This window comes from Lipophrys pholis (genome assembly GCF_963383615.2).
Source record: "Lipophrys pholis genome assembly, chromosome: 16".
In the NCBI taxonomy this organism is placed as follows: Eukaryota; Metazoa; Chordata; class Actinopteri; order Blenniiformes; family Blenniidae; genus Lipophrys; species Lipophrys pholis.
In genome coordinates, this window is record NC_137634.1 from 20,758,454 (window position 1) to 20,773,900 (window position 15,447).

The 15,447-nt window shown below is 40.7% G+C and overlaps 2 protein-coding genes across 2 annotated transcripts; one reads left to right on the top strand and one right to left on the bottom strand.

The window, feature by feature from the left end:
• Positions 1-1,014: 1,014 nt before the first annotated feature.
• Positions 1,015-7,387, top strand: LOC308121883 (calpain-1 catalytic subunit-like; the record flags this gene model as incomplete). Its single annotated transcript, XM_080483409.1, has 20 exons — positions 1,015-1,245; positions 1,345-1,432; positions 1,563-1,678; positions 1,762-1,895; positions 1,995-2,187; positions 2,281-2,355; positions 2,437-2,522; positions 2,669-2,740; positions 3,671-3,828; positions 3,954-4,111; positions 4,815-5,014; positions 5,098-5,179; positions 5,269-5,343; positions 5,435-5,492; positions 5,591-5,646; positions 5,910-5,978; positions 6,144-6,222; positions 6,311-6,424; positions 6,541-6,593; positions 7,290-7,387. The coding sequence occupies 20 exons, from the start codon at positions 1,015-1,017 to the stop codon at positions 7,314-7,316; spliced, it is 2,124 nt and encodes a 707-aa protein (XP_080339535.1). The 3' UTR covers positions 7,317-7,387.
• A 239-nt stretch (positions 7,388-7,626) lies between these two features.
• Positions 7,627-11,678, bottom strand: nsrp1 (nuclear speckle splicing regulatory protein 1). Its single transcript, XM_080482458.1, has 7 exons — positions 11,640-11,678; positions 10,607-10,694; positions 10,457-10,513; positions 10,221-10,349; positions 9,900-10,107; positions 9,547-9,649; positions 7,627-9,452 (listed from the first exon to the last, which is right to left on the bottom strand). Exons 1-7 carry the CDS (start codon positions 11,657-11,659, stop codon positions 8,708-8,710), a joined length of 1,350 nt encoding a protein of 449 aa, XP_080338584.1. The 5' UTR covers positions 11,660-11,678; the 3' UTR covers positions 7,627-8,707.
• Between the last annotated feature and the right edge of the window lie 3,769 nt (positions 11,679-15,447).

Below are 15,447 nucleotides of genomic sequence, written 5' to 3' on the forward strand. Positions count from 1 at the left end.
AATGCCATAAAGTGTCGGACATGTCATTTGGTTGTCTTGTAGATTTTAATGTGCGTGACAGTTCTCAGGAACAAACTTTGCCGAAGGGAGGCCTTCAAAACCCCAGTCTGGGAAAATGTGCAGCCTACAAATAAAAAGTCAGGAGAGAGGAAAAGGGGTTTTACAAGAATTGTGTTCTCATTAAAATGTGTCCATTTAAAAGGAGAGAAGATATGTTAATCATCGCAATGGTTTTATGAAGTTTTCAGTTTTGCTGGTGTGTGGTTTGTAATCATTTCAGGGGGATTTCAAGTTGAAATCATCATGAGACATGGGACAATTTTACTCGCCTTTACATTAAATCCTAGGCTGCAATTCATGAGAGGAAATAGGCAATTAGAGCCAACGCGTATTAGCACGGCGGTGTAGCAGCAGCAGATTTGAAGGCACAACAGTTTTCCTTTGTTTGTGGGAAGATATTCAGTATAACATGAGAAAAAAACCAATTGTCATTATTTCCAGACCGAAACTCTAAAGTTGTATTTACTCATAATTGCAGTGAAAGGGAGGACATTTAGAAGGTGATGGGGTTTAGGTTTTTGACAATGAACTTTTTTCTTTTTTGTTTTGCCCTTGAGCAGAAAAAAAGCCTGAGCAGTTCTGGCAGGCATGACATGAGACAGTAAGAATGACAAATGCTATTTTCCTGATGGGTATAATTTACCAGAAAACCGGTTTTGTTGTATTTCTTTTAAGCCTCTCGGCCACTTCTCCTATACGTGAGGGGGAGGGTCTGACTCCATCCTTATGTAAGGCTGTGTGACTATAAGAAAGGGTTTCTCCGCTGCACGGTCAGACTTGGCAATTCCAAGTTTCTCCTCTTGCAAGGAATCAGCAGTTTTCTTCCCCATCAACTGACAGGTACGCATCTCCATTTCTCTTAAGAAATTCTATTTGCGTTTTACACGAGGCTCAGAATCCCTTCTGCTCCATTCACTCTCTCATTGCAGAGTCCCTGTGAGGCCTTTGGTCAACATGAGTGACACTGGAAGCTGCACCGGCATCATCAACCTCCGCTACCAAGATGGCACCGAGGGAAGCGCCTCCAACCCTGCCAAGTACAAAAACCAGGACTACATGCAGCTGAAAGATAACCACCTCCGCAAGAGACGACCCTTCGTGGACTACGCCTTCCCACCCAACGACCGCGCTCTGGGAAACGTCGACATCCCCGGCTACATGCAAGTGGAATGGCTTCGTCCTTCGGTAAATTTTCTTTCATCAAACCTCACATTTATTTGTTGCTTTTGGAATAAAAGTTTTTATTTAATTATCTTATTTAATCCTTTTTTTTTTTTTGCCCAGGAAATCCTGAAAGCCCAAAATAAGTCTGACGAGCCTGTTTTCTGCTCAAAAGGAGCCTCTAGATTTGATTTTGGACAAGGCAGTGTGGGTAGGCAACTGTTTTGCATAGCTTCACACAAAAAGACATTCATTTATTGGTTGCCACAGCTAAAACCAAAAAATTGATGGAACCGTGATCTATGACGCAGTGATTTGATATTGTGTTCTCCATCGATCAGGTAACTGCTGGTTTCTGGCTGCCATCAACTCACTGACTTTCCATAAAAAACTGATGGCTCAAGTTGTGCCCATGGACCAGTCCTTCAACAACTACGCTGGAATCTTTCACTTCAGGGTAAATACCTGACTGCACTTTCACGATTACGCCTTCACAATATACTGTGATTACTGAGTCTCAATTTTTTTTTTCCTCTCCAGTTCTGGCATTTTGGCAAGTGGGTGGACGTGGTCATCGATGACCTTCTGCCAACCGCTAACAAGCAGCTGCTGTTTGTGCACTGCAAAGGAGGAAACGAGTTCTGGGTTCCTCTGATGGAGAAAGCATACGCTAAGTACGTCTATCTCACACACACTTGGATATGAGATTATTACAATTGTCCAATGTATGAAAGAATCAACAAGTGAGATGTTTTTACATCTGCCTCCTGCAGGTTGTGCGGTACTTACGCCGACATGAGTGCTGGGCTGCCTTCAGAGGCCTGCAAGGACTTCAGTGGAGGAGTGAACATGAGTTACGACCTCCAGGAGGAGCACAAAACGGGTCATGACGAGGAGCTGTGGCAGAGGCTGTGCAGAGCCACCGGCTGCAATTCAATGATCTGCTGTGGGACCGCCGCCAAAGGAGTGAGAAGCACTTTGCTTTTGAAAACTTCAAAAACAAGAGATCTTTAAAAAAGAAACAATTTGGGACTCAATGACATGTTTAACCTGTTCCAGGGCAAAATCATAAACACTGTTGCACACACTGGACTGGTGGACGCACACGCCTACTCCGTCACAGCTGTCACTGAGGTAAACGACAAGTAAACTGTGCCGGCGTTAATTTAGAGACGTTACACGTTTCTGATTTCATTCTGAAAATTTCCCCTGAAGGTCACTTACTATGGCCGCAAGGTGAGGCTGGTGCGGGTCATGAATCCCTGGGGCAAAACCGAGTGGAACGGAAAGTGGAGTGACAAGTACGTGCATTAATTCTACAATGACATGTTACTGCTAAAACTAATTGGAAACAAACCCAAAGCATTACTCTGTAAACAATTACAAAGGAGGAATGTGTTTTCCGCTCAGTGTGCAGTTAATGCCGTCATTTCTTCTTCGCTCTCAGGTCAGACATGTGGGACAAAGTGAACCCAGAGGATCGGGAAAAGTGCTTCAACCGCGATGATGGAGAGTTCTGGTAAATTAAATTAGTCCCACATAAAGTTTCACTTTGTAAATGAACTGCTCTGAGCCAGTGTTTCTCACCAACATTCTTTAAAAGAAACTGAGCAGGAATGTGTAAAACTGCACTAAACATCTGTCCCCCTTCAAAAAAAAAAACAAAAAAAAACCTGCGGATGACTTCAGCCACTATTCAACAGCTTGAAGTCAGTCAAGTTCTGACATGAGGCAAAGTAACCCTTCCATTAGCGTTTATCTCCTTGTCTAAATGATGCTGTATTATTGTAGAGTGGCTCAAACACATTAGCTTGATGAGTGAGTCAGTCTGATATTAATTCTAGTTAGTGGTGGAAGATGCTCTAAACCACAGAAGTCCTTGAATCTTAAAAGAAACAAAACGGCTGACTTTACTTCGAAACATACAGATAACAGTAGATAATTGGTATAATGGTAAACAGGTGCTCATTTAGGGAGGAGGCAGCACCACAATCAGTTTAACCTGTATTCTGTAACTGTCAGCATTTCACCATTATCAGGAGGAAATCTTAGTTACCAGATGAGTTCATTTGCCCAGTAAATGGTTACGGTTGCAAATGCATCACAGTTACTATGGAAATCTTAAAGCGACTTACAGTCGGATGTTAGTTCAGGTTGCTATCAGGTGGACTGAGGTAGTTCAGGAAAAACAAAGCGCTTCCTCTTTCTCCGGTAAACAAGAGTTCAAGGATATGGTAACCGTGAACACAAACTAACAGTTGGTTCATTTAGCAGGATTGAGAGACAGCAGCTCTACTATTGTTGTCATGTATGTAGAAAGTACCGCGCTCACAGCAGCGTTAGTAATAGTTTCTAATTCTACACGTTATTTCCAACACTGTGTACTTTACATGTATTTTTTTCAATCCTTTTTTCTAATCCTATCTTACTGCCCATTTGTTTCCGTCAGGATGGAGTTGGAGGACTTCTGCCGCTACTTCAACCTCATTTCCATGTGCTGCGAGAACCCCAACTTTATCGACGGCGACCTGACCTGCCAGTGGAAGTGCATGACTTACGAAGGCAGCTGGATTGCAGGGAGTTCTGCAGGCGGCAACGTCAACAGCTGTGAGCCCGCTTTAAAAACTTCAACCATAAACCGTTCTCTGAAATCTTTCTAAAACACAAAAAAACAAACCAACTACATGGAAGAAAAATGACTTCTGCCTTCCTTGTCTCCCCGTTGTCTTCAGCTTCCTTCTACACAAACCCTCAGTATCGCATCCAGGTGGACATCATCAACAGGAATGAGAAAGACGACGAGAACATCATGATCTCCCTGATGCAGAAACCTCAGCAGCAGAATCGCAAAGAGAGACGACTCTTTGCAACTGGACTCACAATCTACAAGGTGCGCTCGCTGGATTTCTAATGTAAATTAGAAAAGTGAAATTATCAGGCAAAGCAAATGTATTTTTAAAGCACCACTCAGACACAGGGCAGTTGCAATGGAGCTAAATTGTTGAATTTCAGTCCTGAATCCACAACTACACCCAGATTGCTTGAGTTGTTGTCTTGAATGACATGGAGTCATTTATTTTATTTTATTTTATTTTTTAAGTTATAAAGAGTTCTGACAAGTTCACTCATTCATTTCTAACTCAGCAGGTGTAAGAGTCTGTGGTCATTCACGGACACTAATATGTAGAGTCATCTGCATAATTTTGATAGGACATGTTGTAATGTTCCATAATTTGAGCCAGAGAGAAGATGTAGATGTTAAATTAAAGAGGCCCAGGGATGGAGCCTTGAGGAACCACACATATAGTTTTCATAGGCTCTTAGAGTATTAATAAAACTCTTAAGATGGCACAGAATGCCACTGATGTGGCAGCAGTACAGCCCTTAAAGAAGGCTTATAGAGTCACGTTCTTTCAATAGTGATTGTGAATTACTTGAAAACTTTATTAACATATTTCTTCATTTCTATTTCAACAGATTCCACCCGGGGTAAGCGCAGAAACCCACACAAACTGCACACACGTCAACTTTTGCAAGTACATACCTCATCGTGGTTGATTCAGATTTATTACAATACGTGAGTTTCCCTCCAGACTCAGCAGGGACGCCTGGGATCCAACTTCTTCAGAAGGAACAGGCCTCTGAACGCGCAGGTCTACGGCTACACCAGGGATCTGGTTCAGCTCCACAGTCTGGAGACTGGAGAGTATCTCATCATCCCCTCCACCTCTGGGACCAATAACACTGCAGACTTTGTTATCACCATCTACACCAAGGCTGACGCTAAGATCGAGTAAAGACCCTAATAAATCCAACAAATACTTAGAGAAAAACAAAACACAGAAGGGACTGACTGGTTCTTTTCTTTGCGTCCAGTCCTCACCACGGAGATGAAGATGATCATGACCATGACCATGAAGAGGAGGAGAAGGATGATGGAAACTTAATTCTTCCTGAGGTAGAAAGATTGTAGCTTTGACTTTGACTTTACAGCTTGTTGCTCAAATACCACTTAGTGACAAAATGATGTATTTGGTTCTACTTTAGATCCCTGACAAGGACAAAGACGACAGGAATGATCGCGATCCAAGCCGTTCCCTGTTCAAGCGCTACGCCGATCAGGTGTAATATCTTTTTTTTTTAACATCCACACGTCCACCTGCTCATTCGTGTTTCTCTGTCTTGAACTGACCGCCACCGATTTATTTCTCAGACAGATGAGCTGCGTCCCACACAGCTCCAGAAGCTGCTGAGTGACAACTTCCCTCACGGTGAGTTGATATTTTCACCGATTTTCCAAATCTTTGACGTAAGACATCAAGCGAAATATTTTCACTTTACTGAAGTCTTCCATTGTTTCCGTCCTCAGGGACCCGATATGGCTTTTCTCTGCAAACCTGCAGGAGCATGATTGCGACGGTGGATGTATCCTAGTACTTAAGTACTTCAACGTGTGCCTCGCACTCCATGAACCACCCCAGCTGAACGTGGGCAGAGGCGGGTCCACCATGTGCATCACAAACACTATGAGTCACTTATTACCCTGACAGAATACAAGGCCAGAGTACCCAGATAGAGAACATGCAAACTCAATTCAACTGGCAAGAATCTCCACCTTCTCTTTACGAGCTGAATATTTTACTTGAGTTTTTTTTTTTTTATTGACATTTCCTTAACTGAATGTTAAGCTTGACCACAGGCTGACGATGACCTTTAAAGAGTTCTCAATTCTCTGGAAAAAGATCACTGAATACAAGGTAAGGCAGCACGTGGGAGCAACGTTATTTTTTATTTTCTAATGGTATTATAAATACAGTGGTGTGGATTTGAAAAGGTTTTTTCTTGTCCCCCCCCTGCCTCTCTTAGGGTATGTATTTACAAATTCAATGATATACCTGGTATCTTCTTGGTTGTTTTCACAGGAACTGTTCCACCGCTCCGACCTGAACCGTGGCGGCACCTTGTCTAAGCAAGAGCTCAACAATGCCATCAAGGCTGCAGGTTCTCTGTTTCTGTTTGCTTTGAGCCTCAGGGTGATCACAGGAGGAGTACTCATCAGTTTTTATTCCCTTTTTTTTTTCTGTACCAGGGATGGACGTGAACGACATCATGGTGATGATGATGATGTTCCGCTATTCGGACTTCACCACCGCCTCTCTGGAGGAGTTCATCACTCTCATGCTGCGTCTGGACAAGACAACCAGTGAGTGACGTCGGAAGATCATTCTGCTCAGAATGAAGAAAACATTTAAATAAACTTGCGGTAAATTAGATTCACGTGTTCCATTAAATAAAAAATGTCTTCTTCTTTAATTGCAGACGTTTTTAAGGACAAATCCTCCGATGGCGTTATCCACCTGACCTGGGATGAGGTAACTGCAGTTTAATTTCAACCACTTCTGGTGTATTTCTGTAATCGTCTATAACAAAACATAAACATTCAAACCATCTGGGAACCGACAAGCGGAGGTAATTAAGATTTATTGGTAGTATTATGTCGACAAGTAATATGTGTTTTAAAATTCTGTTGGAGGGTTTAGTGTTTTATTATCTCTGCACTATACTTTATTGTATCATTACATTTTAAAGTGGTATTCGTGTGAGGTGAGTTAAATAATAATGTGATAAAACGTACAATGACTTTACCATGAAATGCATTAGACTATCACATAAATAATTATTCTAATTCTATATTCTATATTTGTCAAAATCTGTCAGCGTAGATAAGTCAGCGTGTATAAAGCTATGTTCCACTTAGAAGTAATGAAATGTGTTTTCAAGCTCCAGACTGACCAAAATCACACATACTCGATCTTTTATTGGTGAAAAAACTATTTAAAGTTGGATAATTTTCTTAATAGATTTCAGAAATAGATTGTCTCCACCCTATAGAGCACTATTATTCCAACATATATTGTGTCATCTGCAAAAAAGTACAATTAGGCTTATATATCAAGTGTTATAGTACAACCTCATACGTTTTCTCTTGTCATTTATCAGTAGTGAGCAGTCAGGTGTCGAGATCATTACTAACCAGTGTTTCTAAAATCTGCCTCTTTCTCTTCCAGTGGTCCAGCTTTGGCATGTACAACTAGGCTGAACGCAGCGCAGGAGCCTTGCAAGAGGAGAATCATCCAATCAGAACGTCGCTTTCAATGGAATTGCTGTCTCCTTAAACTATAAGCCGAAACACCGTTATCAGTGCAATGTTTAATAAACGTCACTGCATTCTGAACTCTCCTGAACATTTTTTATTTATTTTTTTGGGGGGGGCTACACGCTTTACCATCCATCCATGTTTAATCAGGATCTCAGCAGACTATCTGCACACACACACACACTTACTCCTATGATGCATGAGTACTAACCACTACACCACAAAATAACAACAAAATACACTTCAGACCCCTAAAGAACTTTTATTAATCATTAACCAGATCAGAAAGATACAAAAGTAAATAAACACAACATCACTGGGTTACAAGTTATGTCACTCATCCAGCTTTCCAGATTAATTAGATAAAATTGCCTACTTGTTTTATCTTTCCTGGATGTAATCACACAGAGGCTCAAAATTCTCATATTTACAGTGAGCAGATGAATCAAAACCTTCATCATCAGGAGGAAGAGGGCGACGGTTGACTTACTGTCACATGAAAAGATTACAGCCAACAATGATACGATCACATGAACAGCATGATCAAAATAAAGGGCGCCTCGCTGCAGTTTCTCCTTTACAATGTAGTTTATCTGTCCTCTCCAAAAGACATCCCGCCAAATGTGTTCACTAACAAAATGACAACAGAGTTTATACAGCCTATAATGGGTTTGCAGCACTAAATGTAAGGAACCTGAATTTATTGCAAGTGCTACATCTTTCAAAAGCATCACATTGTGTCAGAAGGTGATAAAGTACAGAAAAATGTTATTTGTGACAAAAAAAAAACCCAGACAAAAATTCACAAAGTGTAACACCGTAGTGAAAAAAAGAGCCGATTCCTCTCTGGATGAGCACTTTCCCACAATGAAACACACACAAAGAACAAATGGCCCACTCCTCTGAGACTCTGGACGTCCACAGACCACTATGGCGTGTTTCTGCAGTCACCCTGTCTGGTTATGAAACTATTAGCATCACTCTGGATTTTGTGCCTGCAGACAAAAGTTTGGACCGAAATGAAACTAAAGGACAGACGTGAAACATTTGAAGTTATTTATTGTAACCAGCAGTACACTTGTGGTCATAGTGGATTTCAGAATCTTTGTAGATTTCCTCAGCGCTGCAGCAGATGCTTATTTTTTCAGAGAATAGACTGAAACAATCATATAAGGCCACAACATCCTGGAGAAACTCAAATTCTAGTGAGAAGAAACTTTTTTTTTTTTTTTCTCCAAAGGATTTGTGGGAGAAACATTTCATATTTTGACAATCTGAAAATGAAAATCCTTGTTGGGTGACATTCTGGGATGAGTTCACAGTGCACTGCTAGTCCTCCTCTTTCTCCACGTAGCTCTTGCATGCTGAGCGAGCCATCTGCCTGGCCATGTAGCGCTCTCGAGCTGAAGTCACCGTCTGATCCGTGCTGCGCTTCGCAAACTTGCTGGCATTCTCCTCTGCGTCCGCTTTCTCCTGGCCTTCCTTTCTCTCGCCGTCCTCTTTTTGCTTTGAGGGCTCCTCGGGTGCATCCTTCTTTTCCACCTCTTTTTCTTCCATGATCACCCCCTTCTCCGAGCTTCTTTCCTTCCTCTTGTCTTCATCTGAATTCCTCCTCTTCTCCCGGTCCCCATTCTTCTCCCGCTCTCGCTCTTTGGGGCTCCTCTCCCTCTTTCCATGCCTGTCTTCCCTCGTTCTGTCTCTATCGTCTCTGCCTCGGTCCCTGTCTTTCCTTCTGTCCCTGTCACTTCTTTTTTCTCCGTGTCTGTCGTCTCTTTCCCTCCCCCTGTTCTTGTCTCTGTCTCTCTCTCTGTCTCTGTCCCTCCCTCGGTCTCTGTGGCTCTTCTTATGCCTGTCTCTCTCCTTCTGTCTCTCCTTCTCCTCTCCGCTCTCCGATGAAGGCGACCTCTGCCTGTACTGCCGTTTTGAGTGTGCAGAGACGCCCGTCGGCTTACTGAACCCAGTTTTCTGCTCCTGCTCCTCCTCGTTGTCGCTGCCTGAACTTGGGATATTGTCCCGGGACGTGGGCGAAGTAACGGGGGACGTCTGCTCTGCGTCTTCTGGAACCTTTGGTGTTCTGTGGAAGAAATGAGAGAAACAATTAAAGGCTGAGCAGACTTTTGGGTGCTTGTTGTTTTGCTATTTGGCAGGTGATAAGGAATATAACTGACTTAATTGCGGAGCGATCCGGTATCGCCTCCTCCCCGACAGTCTGATTCAGAAGGTGTCGATAGAAGCCACTCAGGTCTTGTTGTTTCTTCACATCCAAAGCAGCTAAACAGAACAAAGAATTGCGAAAGAATTCAATTACATTTTCTCCAATAAAATAATTCATTATACTTTATCAGTTTTGGGAGCCCTGAGAAAAAAAGCTATTTCTGGTGGGATAAAATAAATATAAAACCGATAACGTTAATGTCCTGAACTATCTTTAATCAGAAAACTTTAGAGACTTAGATTTCTTAAAAGTGACAGAAGTTGTTTCTGATGTGGAAAACTTAACATTCAAAATGATCTAACTAACCTTCCATGGCTGCCTCTCTACTCTCCCTCTCCTGCTCCTCTTTCTGCTCCAACAGTTTCTGTTTGTAGGCAGAAGTAACGTAGGACTCTTTATCAGCGAACTGCTCTCCCTCCGCCTCTCTTTCCTTCTGAATCTTCCTCTCATCCCTCCGTTCCTGTTCCTTCTTTCGATCCTCCACCGCTTTCATTAACTGGTGGATATATTTTGGCTGTAGGGAAAAGATGGAAAAAAAACATCAAACAAATTAAGTGACTGTTGTCAGCTCGACAAAGGATGCTAAAACAAAACGCTTAACATATAGCATCAAAACAAACATCTTACCTTTTTGTCAGCACCTCCCAGGATCTTTTTGTTGCTCTCCAGCCTCTCTTTCTGAATGTCATCATAAACAGAGTCGTAGTCGTACACAGTGCTGTCCTGATCGAGGGCCTTCTGCATCTCTATACGAGTCTTCAGACAAAAACAAGAAGAGAAAAATCAGAGAAACTGTAAATCTCTGTGGAAAAGCTGCACTTGGTGACACACATGTCACATAAATTCTTTATTTTTTCCTTCACCTGCTTCATCATCTTCTTTTTGATCGCCTCCTTCTGCAGACTCTCCCCAACTGAAGTCTGAAGAGCAGAAACAGGAATATATGAACGTTCACAAGCAGGATCGCACTAATTTCATTACTCTACACGCTGCAGGTACAAAAGCTGGCCCACCTCATCATCGGAGTCATCCCCAAACACTGAAGGTCTCTGGAGCATCGCATTCTTTGCTCCCTTCTTCTGGGACAAGATCAGCCCATACCTACATTAAAACCACAAAGGAGGCGATTAAACCATGCAAAAAGGTCATTTCTCTATCAGTAAAAGATTGTGAGACCAAAGCTAAGTCAACCACATGAATGAATAACAAAGGATAATCCTGCTGCAGGACTGCAGGGTTTCGTGTTTGCTGGTGAAGTGCATTTAGATTTGAAAAGAGAACTGAAAGGGCAAACATTTTGCCTCGAGCCTTAAAGAGCAAGCCCATCAAGAGTTTAAAAAGCACGAGATGTGCACAATATTGCTTTATTATATGGACTCTAATAATAATATATACTCTATAATGATAGGCAGCCCAGACAATGAGAAAACACACACACACACACACACACACACACACACACACACACACACACACACACACACACACACACACACACACACACACACACACACACACACACACACACGACATTTTTGCTAAATCTTAAAATCAGTATTGGCAGACATTGCTTTAAACAGACCTGGTAAATATCTGCATACGAACATTGACCACAAATTTATAAATAATGTCATAAAATGATCATAACAACTTCAAGTGATAAAACACACCATCAACCTTTTAACCGAATGTGCTGACTGCACTACTTAATTCGTCCAGAACACCTAAAACGCTGTGTTGGATCATAAGAATAATAACCCCGGCCATTGTGTGGTAAGATTGGAAATGACATAAACAGGGTTTTAACACAAATTAAACGTTGATTCCTGAACGTGAACGACCTGTTTCAGATTAGCTTAGCTCCGCGTTAGCACGACGCCAACTCCCGTTTCAAATTATATGATAACACTGAGCTTTAACAATAAGGCTTCTGCACCGACTTTTGTCAATTATCGTGACTGTAACTACAATCCCAGTCATCTTAAACAGCTGTCGATTGCATTCAATCCCGCAATGTCATAACCAGGTTAGCCTGTTAGCACTCACTGTTTCGTAGGGAGCGCCATTTTGCTCTGCTGATGTTGAACGAGTTCGGCAGATTCGACATAATTTCAATTCATTCATCCAAAAAAAATAAAAACGTGTGATAGCATTTCAACTCGGTAATTCCAGTTATCAGAATCATTACAAATGATTGTATGTGTATTCATTTATATTAGAAATTGAATGCTCCTTTCGTCGTTGGCTATTTTGAATGTGCGGATATAGATTTACAGGTCATGATTAATTAAGTATTAATTTATCTTTATTAGTGCAATTTTTCCAGGATTATAAAATACCTACTCCATGATGCATATAAGCAAATTATGAGTGTATTCTACCCGTGATAATGACATTAAATCTGTTAGACACTTGCATTTTAAAGATTTGCCACGAGATGGCGAAATTGCACCAACTGATAACTCAGATCGCCATATAGATAGATAGATAGATAGATAGATAGATAGATAGATAGATAGATAGATAGATAGATAGATAGATAGATAGATAGATAGATAGATAGATAGATAGATAGATAGATAGATAGATAGATAGATGGATGGATATATAGATAGATAAATTTATTGTTTTTACAAATTCATAGGTTAATTAAAAAACTGCTAAGGTATGAGAAATGATTGACTGGTGTATATAGCGAGAATATACAGAGCCAGAGGGCATGTTTAGGTGTGAGATTTAAATGACATCAAGTGCTTTATTTAAGATCAGCTGCAACAAAACATAAATGTCAATCTGCTTATTTCACTGATACAAAGAAGCTGCTCTTGTTTCATTTGTTGTTTATGATCAGTGCAGTCAGCTGCTCTCTTCAAATGTGGGTGTTGATTCATCCTTTTCGGTCGGTTCAGAGAGCACATGGCTCACCTGTGATTAAAGCTGCAGCTTTGAATCCCCTCTGCCTCCTCTGAGTGACTCTAAATCCAAACACCATTATCTCTGTCGTAATCTGCATCTCATCTCCTCTCTGGCCCTGCTGCTAATCCCTCTGGTACACACAGAATGACCAAAGCTTCCTGATGGATGAGTGGATGCAGCGGTGACAAGATGACATATGGAGTCACTAGCTAGAAGGAAAGACAGAATGGAAGGAAGTCATAGAGGAGCATGGACATGGAACATTAGAGGCAGCTGAAGAAATACAGTTCAGATATTAGTAATTTCTCAAAAAGGAAATATTTAAAGACATTTGACTGATTGTATGTTTTTGTCTCATTGCCGTAAATCAAGAAGATGTGTGGAGAGAGGAGCCAGATTGGTCAGCAGCAGTAATAATAGTTGCCATGTATCTGTGCATACCTGCAACTGTTGGACTGTTTTACTCGTGCTGATGATACAGATCTGAGTGCGTGTTTTCTGACAGGCGATGGTTTGCAGCTAACCTTGATCTGTGGCTGCAGGCGGGGAAGATAACAGTGTAGTGGTGCGGGTTCAGACAGGCAGGCTGCACCTCAGGACTCATGAGACATCACCTGATGTTTTCTCTCGGCCAGAACTGCACTCACTCCAGAAGCTTGTTCTCGTACAGAGAAAAGTTCACATGACTGACTGATTACCAGCAGGGCCATCGCTGGAATACCACTGCTTTAGCCTCTTTTAGCGCACACCATCATCACAGACCTGTGAACAACCGACACGAGATGTTTTCAGATATTATACGTGCTCTAGGCTGACATTACTCTTCAAACTGAAAGCCTCAAATACAGTTTTAAAACAAGGGATTTACTTTAAAAAGAAATTCACTTGATGCCCAGACAAACACTTGGCAGAGGGTCTTGAAATATAAGTTGATATTCTCTAATTAAATGTGTAAACTGACTTGTGTCTGACTATTACAGAATGACTTGAAACAATACTGTATCATCTGCAATTTAAGTTCTTGAAGATGCATAATAATGTCAAACATATAAGATGTTTTATTAAAACATATTATGCACATTAATAAGGAAGCAGCATGATTCTGCATATTACATCAGATCATTATTGATCCGTCTATATTTTCTGTATGTGCAGTATATGCAATGGCGAATAATGAAAACACTTTATTAATGATGATGACATTTTTTAAATCTTATCTCAAAATCCAAAACTCTCTTCATATGTATATTATATTAAATAATGGGGGGGGGGGGGGGGGACCCCAATTATAATCAATTATGAAAGCAGAATAGTATTTTTGGGAAATTTGAAAATAATGGAAAAAAAATGATAATCTCAAAAACAATTGAATGTATCGTATAATCTTCTATACTGGTTGTTCAGGTTCACAGTGGAGCTGATCCCAGCTAACAATGAACAAAGGCAGATTCCCGCCTGGATAGATCGTCCATCACATTAGGATACACAGAGAGACAGTGAAAGGTGTTCTTGGACAGGAGGAAGAAACAGGAATAACCACAGGAAACCCATGCAGGCACACAGAGAACAAGCAGACTCCACTGAGGCCTGAGTGGGACTCAAACTCACCACTTCCTCACGACGTGGTGAGACCAAGGCACCACTGTGCAGGCATAATAAATTCTCTCAATAACAAAGGAACATTTTCTCCAAACAATAAATTAATATGTCAGAAATTATACCCACTTCATCATTGGAATGTTTTGCAATATTAACTCTCGTAAAACATGAATAAAAACCTATTTTGAATTCTTAATAAAACGTGTGAATGTGGCAAAAAGAACTGTGAGCATACTTAAAGTTATTTGATTTCTTACAAAAGAAAAAATGTGTGAAAACTATTATTTTTTTTACCTCAAAAATAATGAAAGATTTCCTCAAAATATAAAACATGAACATATAGACACTGTCTGGCCATGTTGCTTTATTTATAGAATATACAATCAGATTACAAGAGAACGTCTCTCTTGTAATGTATGTAGAAAGCCTAAAGTGCTGCGTTTTTTAATGATGGTCTGTCAAAGCACTTAAAAATAGATGAATTCATCCCAAGGGGACATTCTAATAGCGTTGCTCCAAAGTACAACACCCCTTAGAGAGAATAATTATTAATTAAAGCAGCAAGCAGCGTTGAACGGGTCCTCGCACACCCGTTGGAACGTGGTCAATGTTGAATTTCAGTGCATGTCAGAGTGCGATGGAAACGAGGGACAACAATAGTACGTCACAGTGTTAAATAAATGTTTTTCCTTTTATGTTTTTCATTCTGAACATTGCAGAAAAAAATTGAAATTTGAATTTGGATGATTGTTTCTTTGTTTTAACAATTTTTCGTATTGCCACGTGTTTGAGGCAAATACATGGAAGTGTTGAGTGTTCTCCACTCATGACAGACAAATTTCTGCTTTAGCCTCTTGTTTTGTGTGATTTTCTGGATGTGATGATTGAATTTGAAGAAAATGTACACATTAACTTCCTTTACCAAACATGAGCACGCACAAGCTTGAGGATTCACTTAGATGATAAATGTATTTACAAGTTTATAATAGTCCACAAGAATGAAATGAGGAAGAGAAAAAGGTGAACGCATTTTTCATCCCCTTCTAACAAATTCAACCTGTGTTCAACTACCGCCACTAAGTGTCCAAATCATGCAACAACAAAAAAATTGAAATAATCAAAATAACCTACCAACAATAAACACAAATTGCGCCTATAGTTATATTAAACTATGGTACAGTGACATGAGACATGACCTATTTACTGAATGACTATTTTTCATGATAATTATCCTCATAAAATAGTACATCTTTAGCTGTGTTTTTATTGTCGCTGCAGTCGCCGTGTGTTTAATAATTGACGCTTTGTTTTCTTCCGGCACTCAAACAGTTAATGTGGA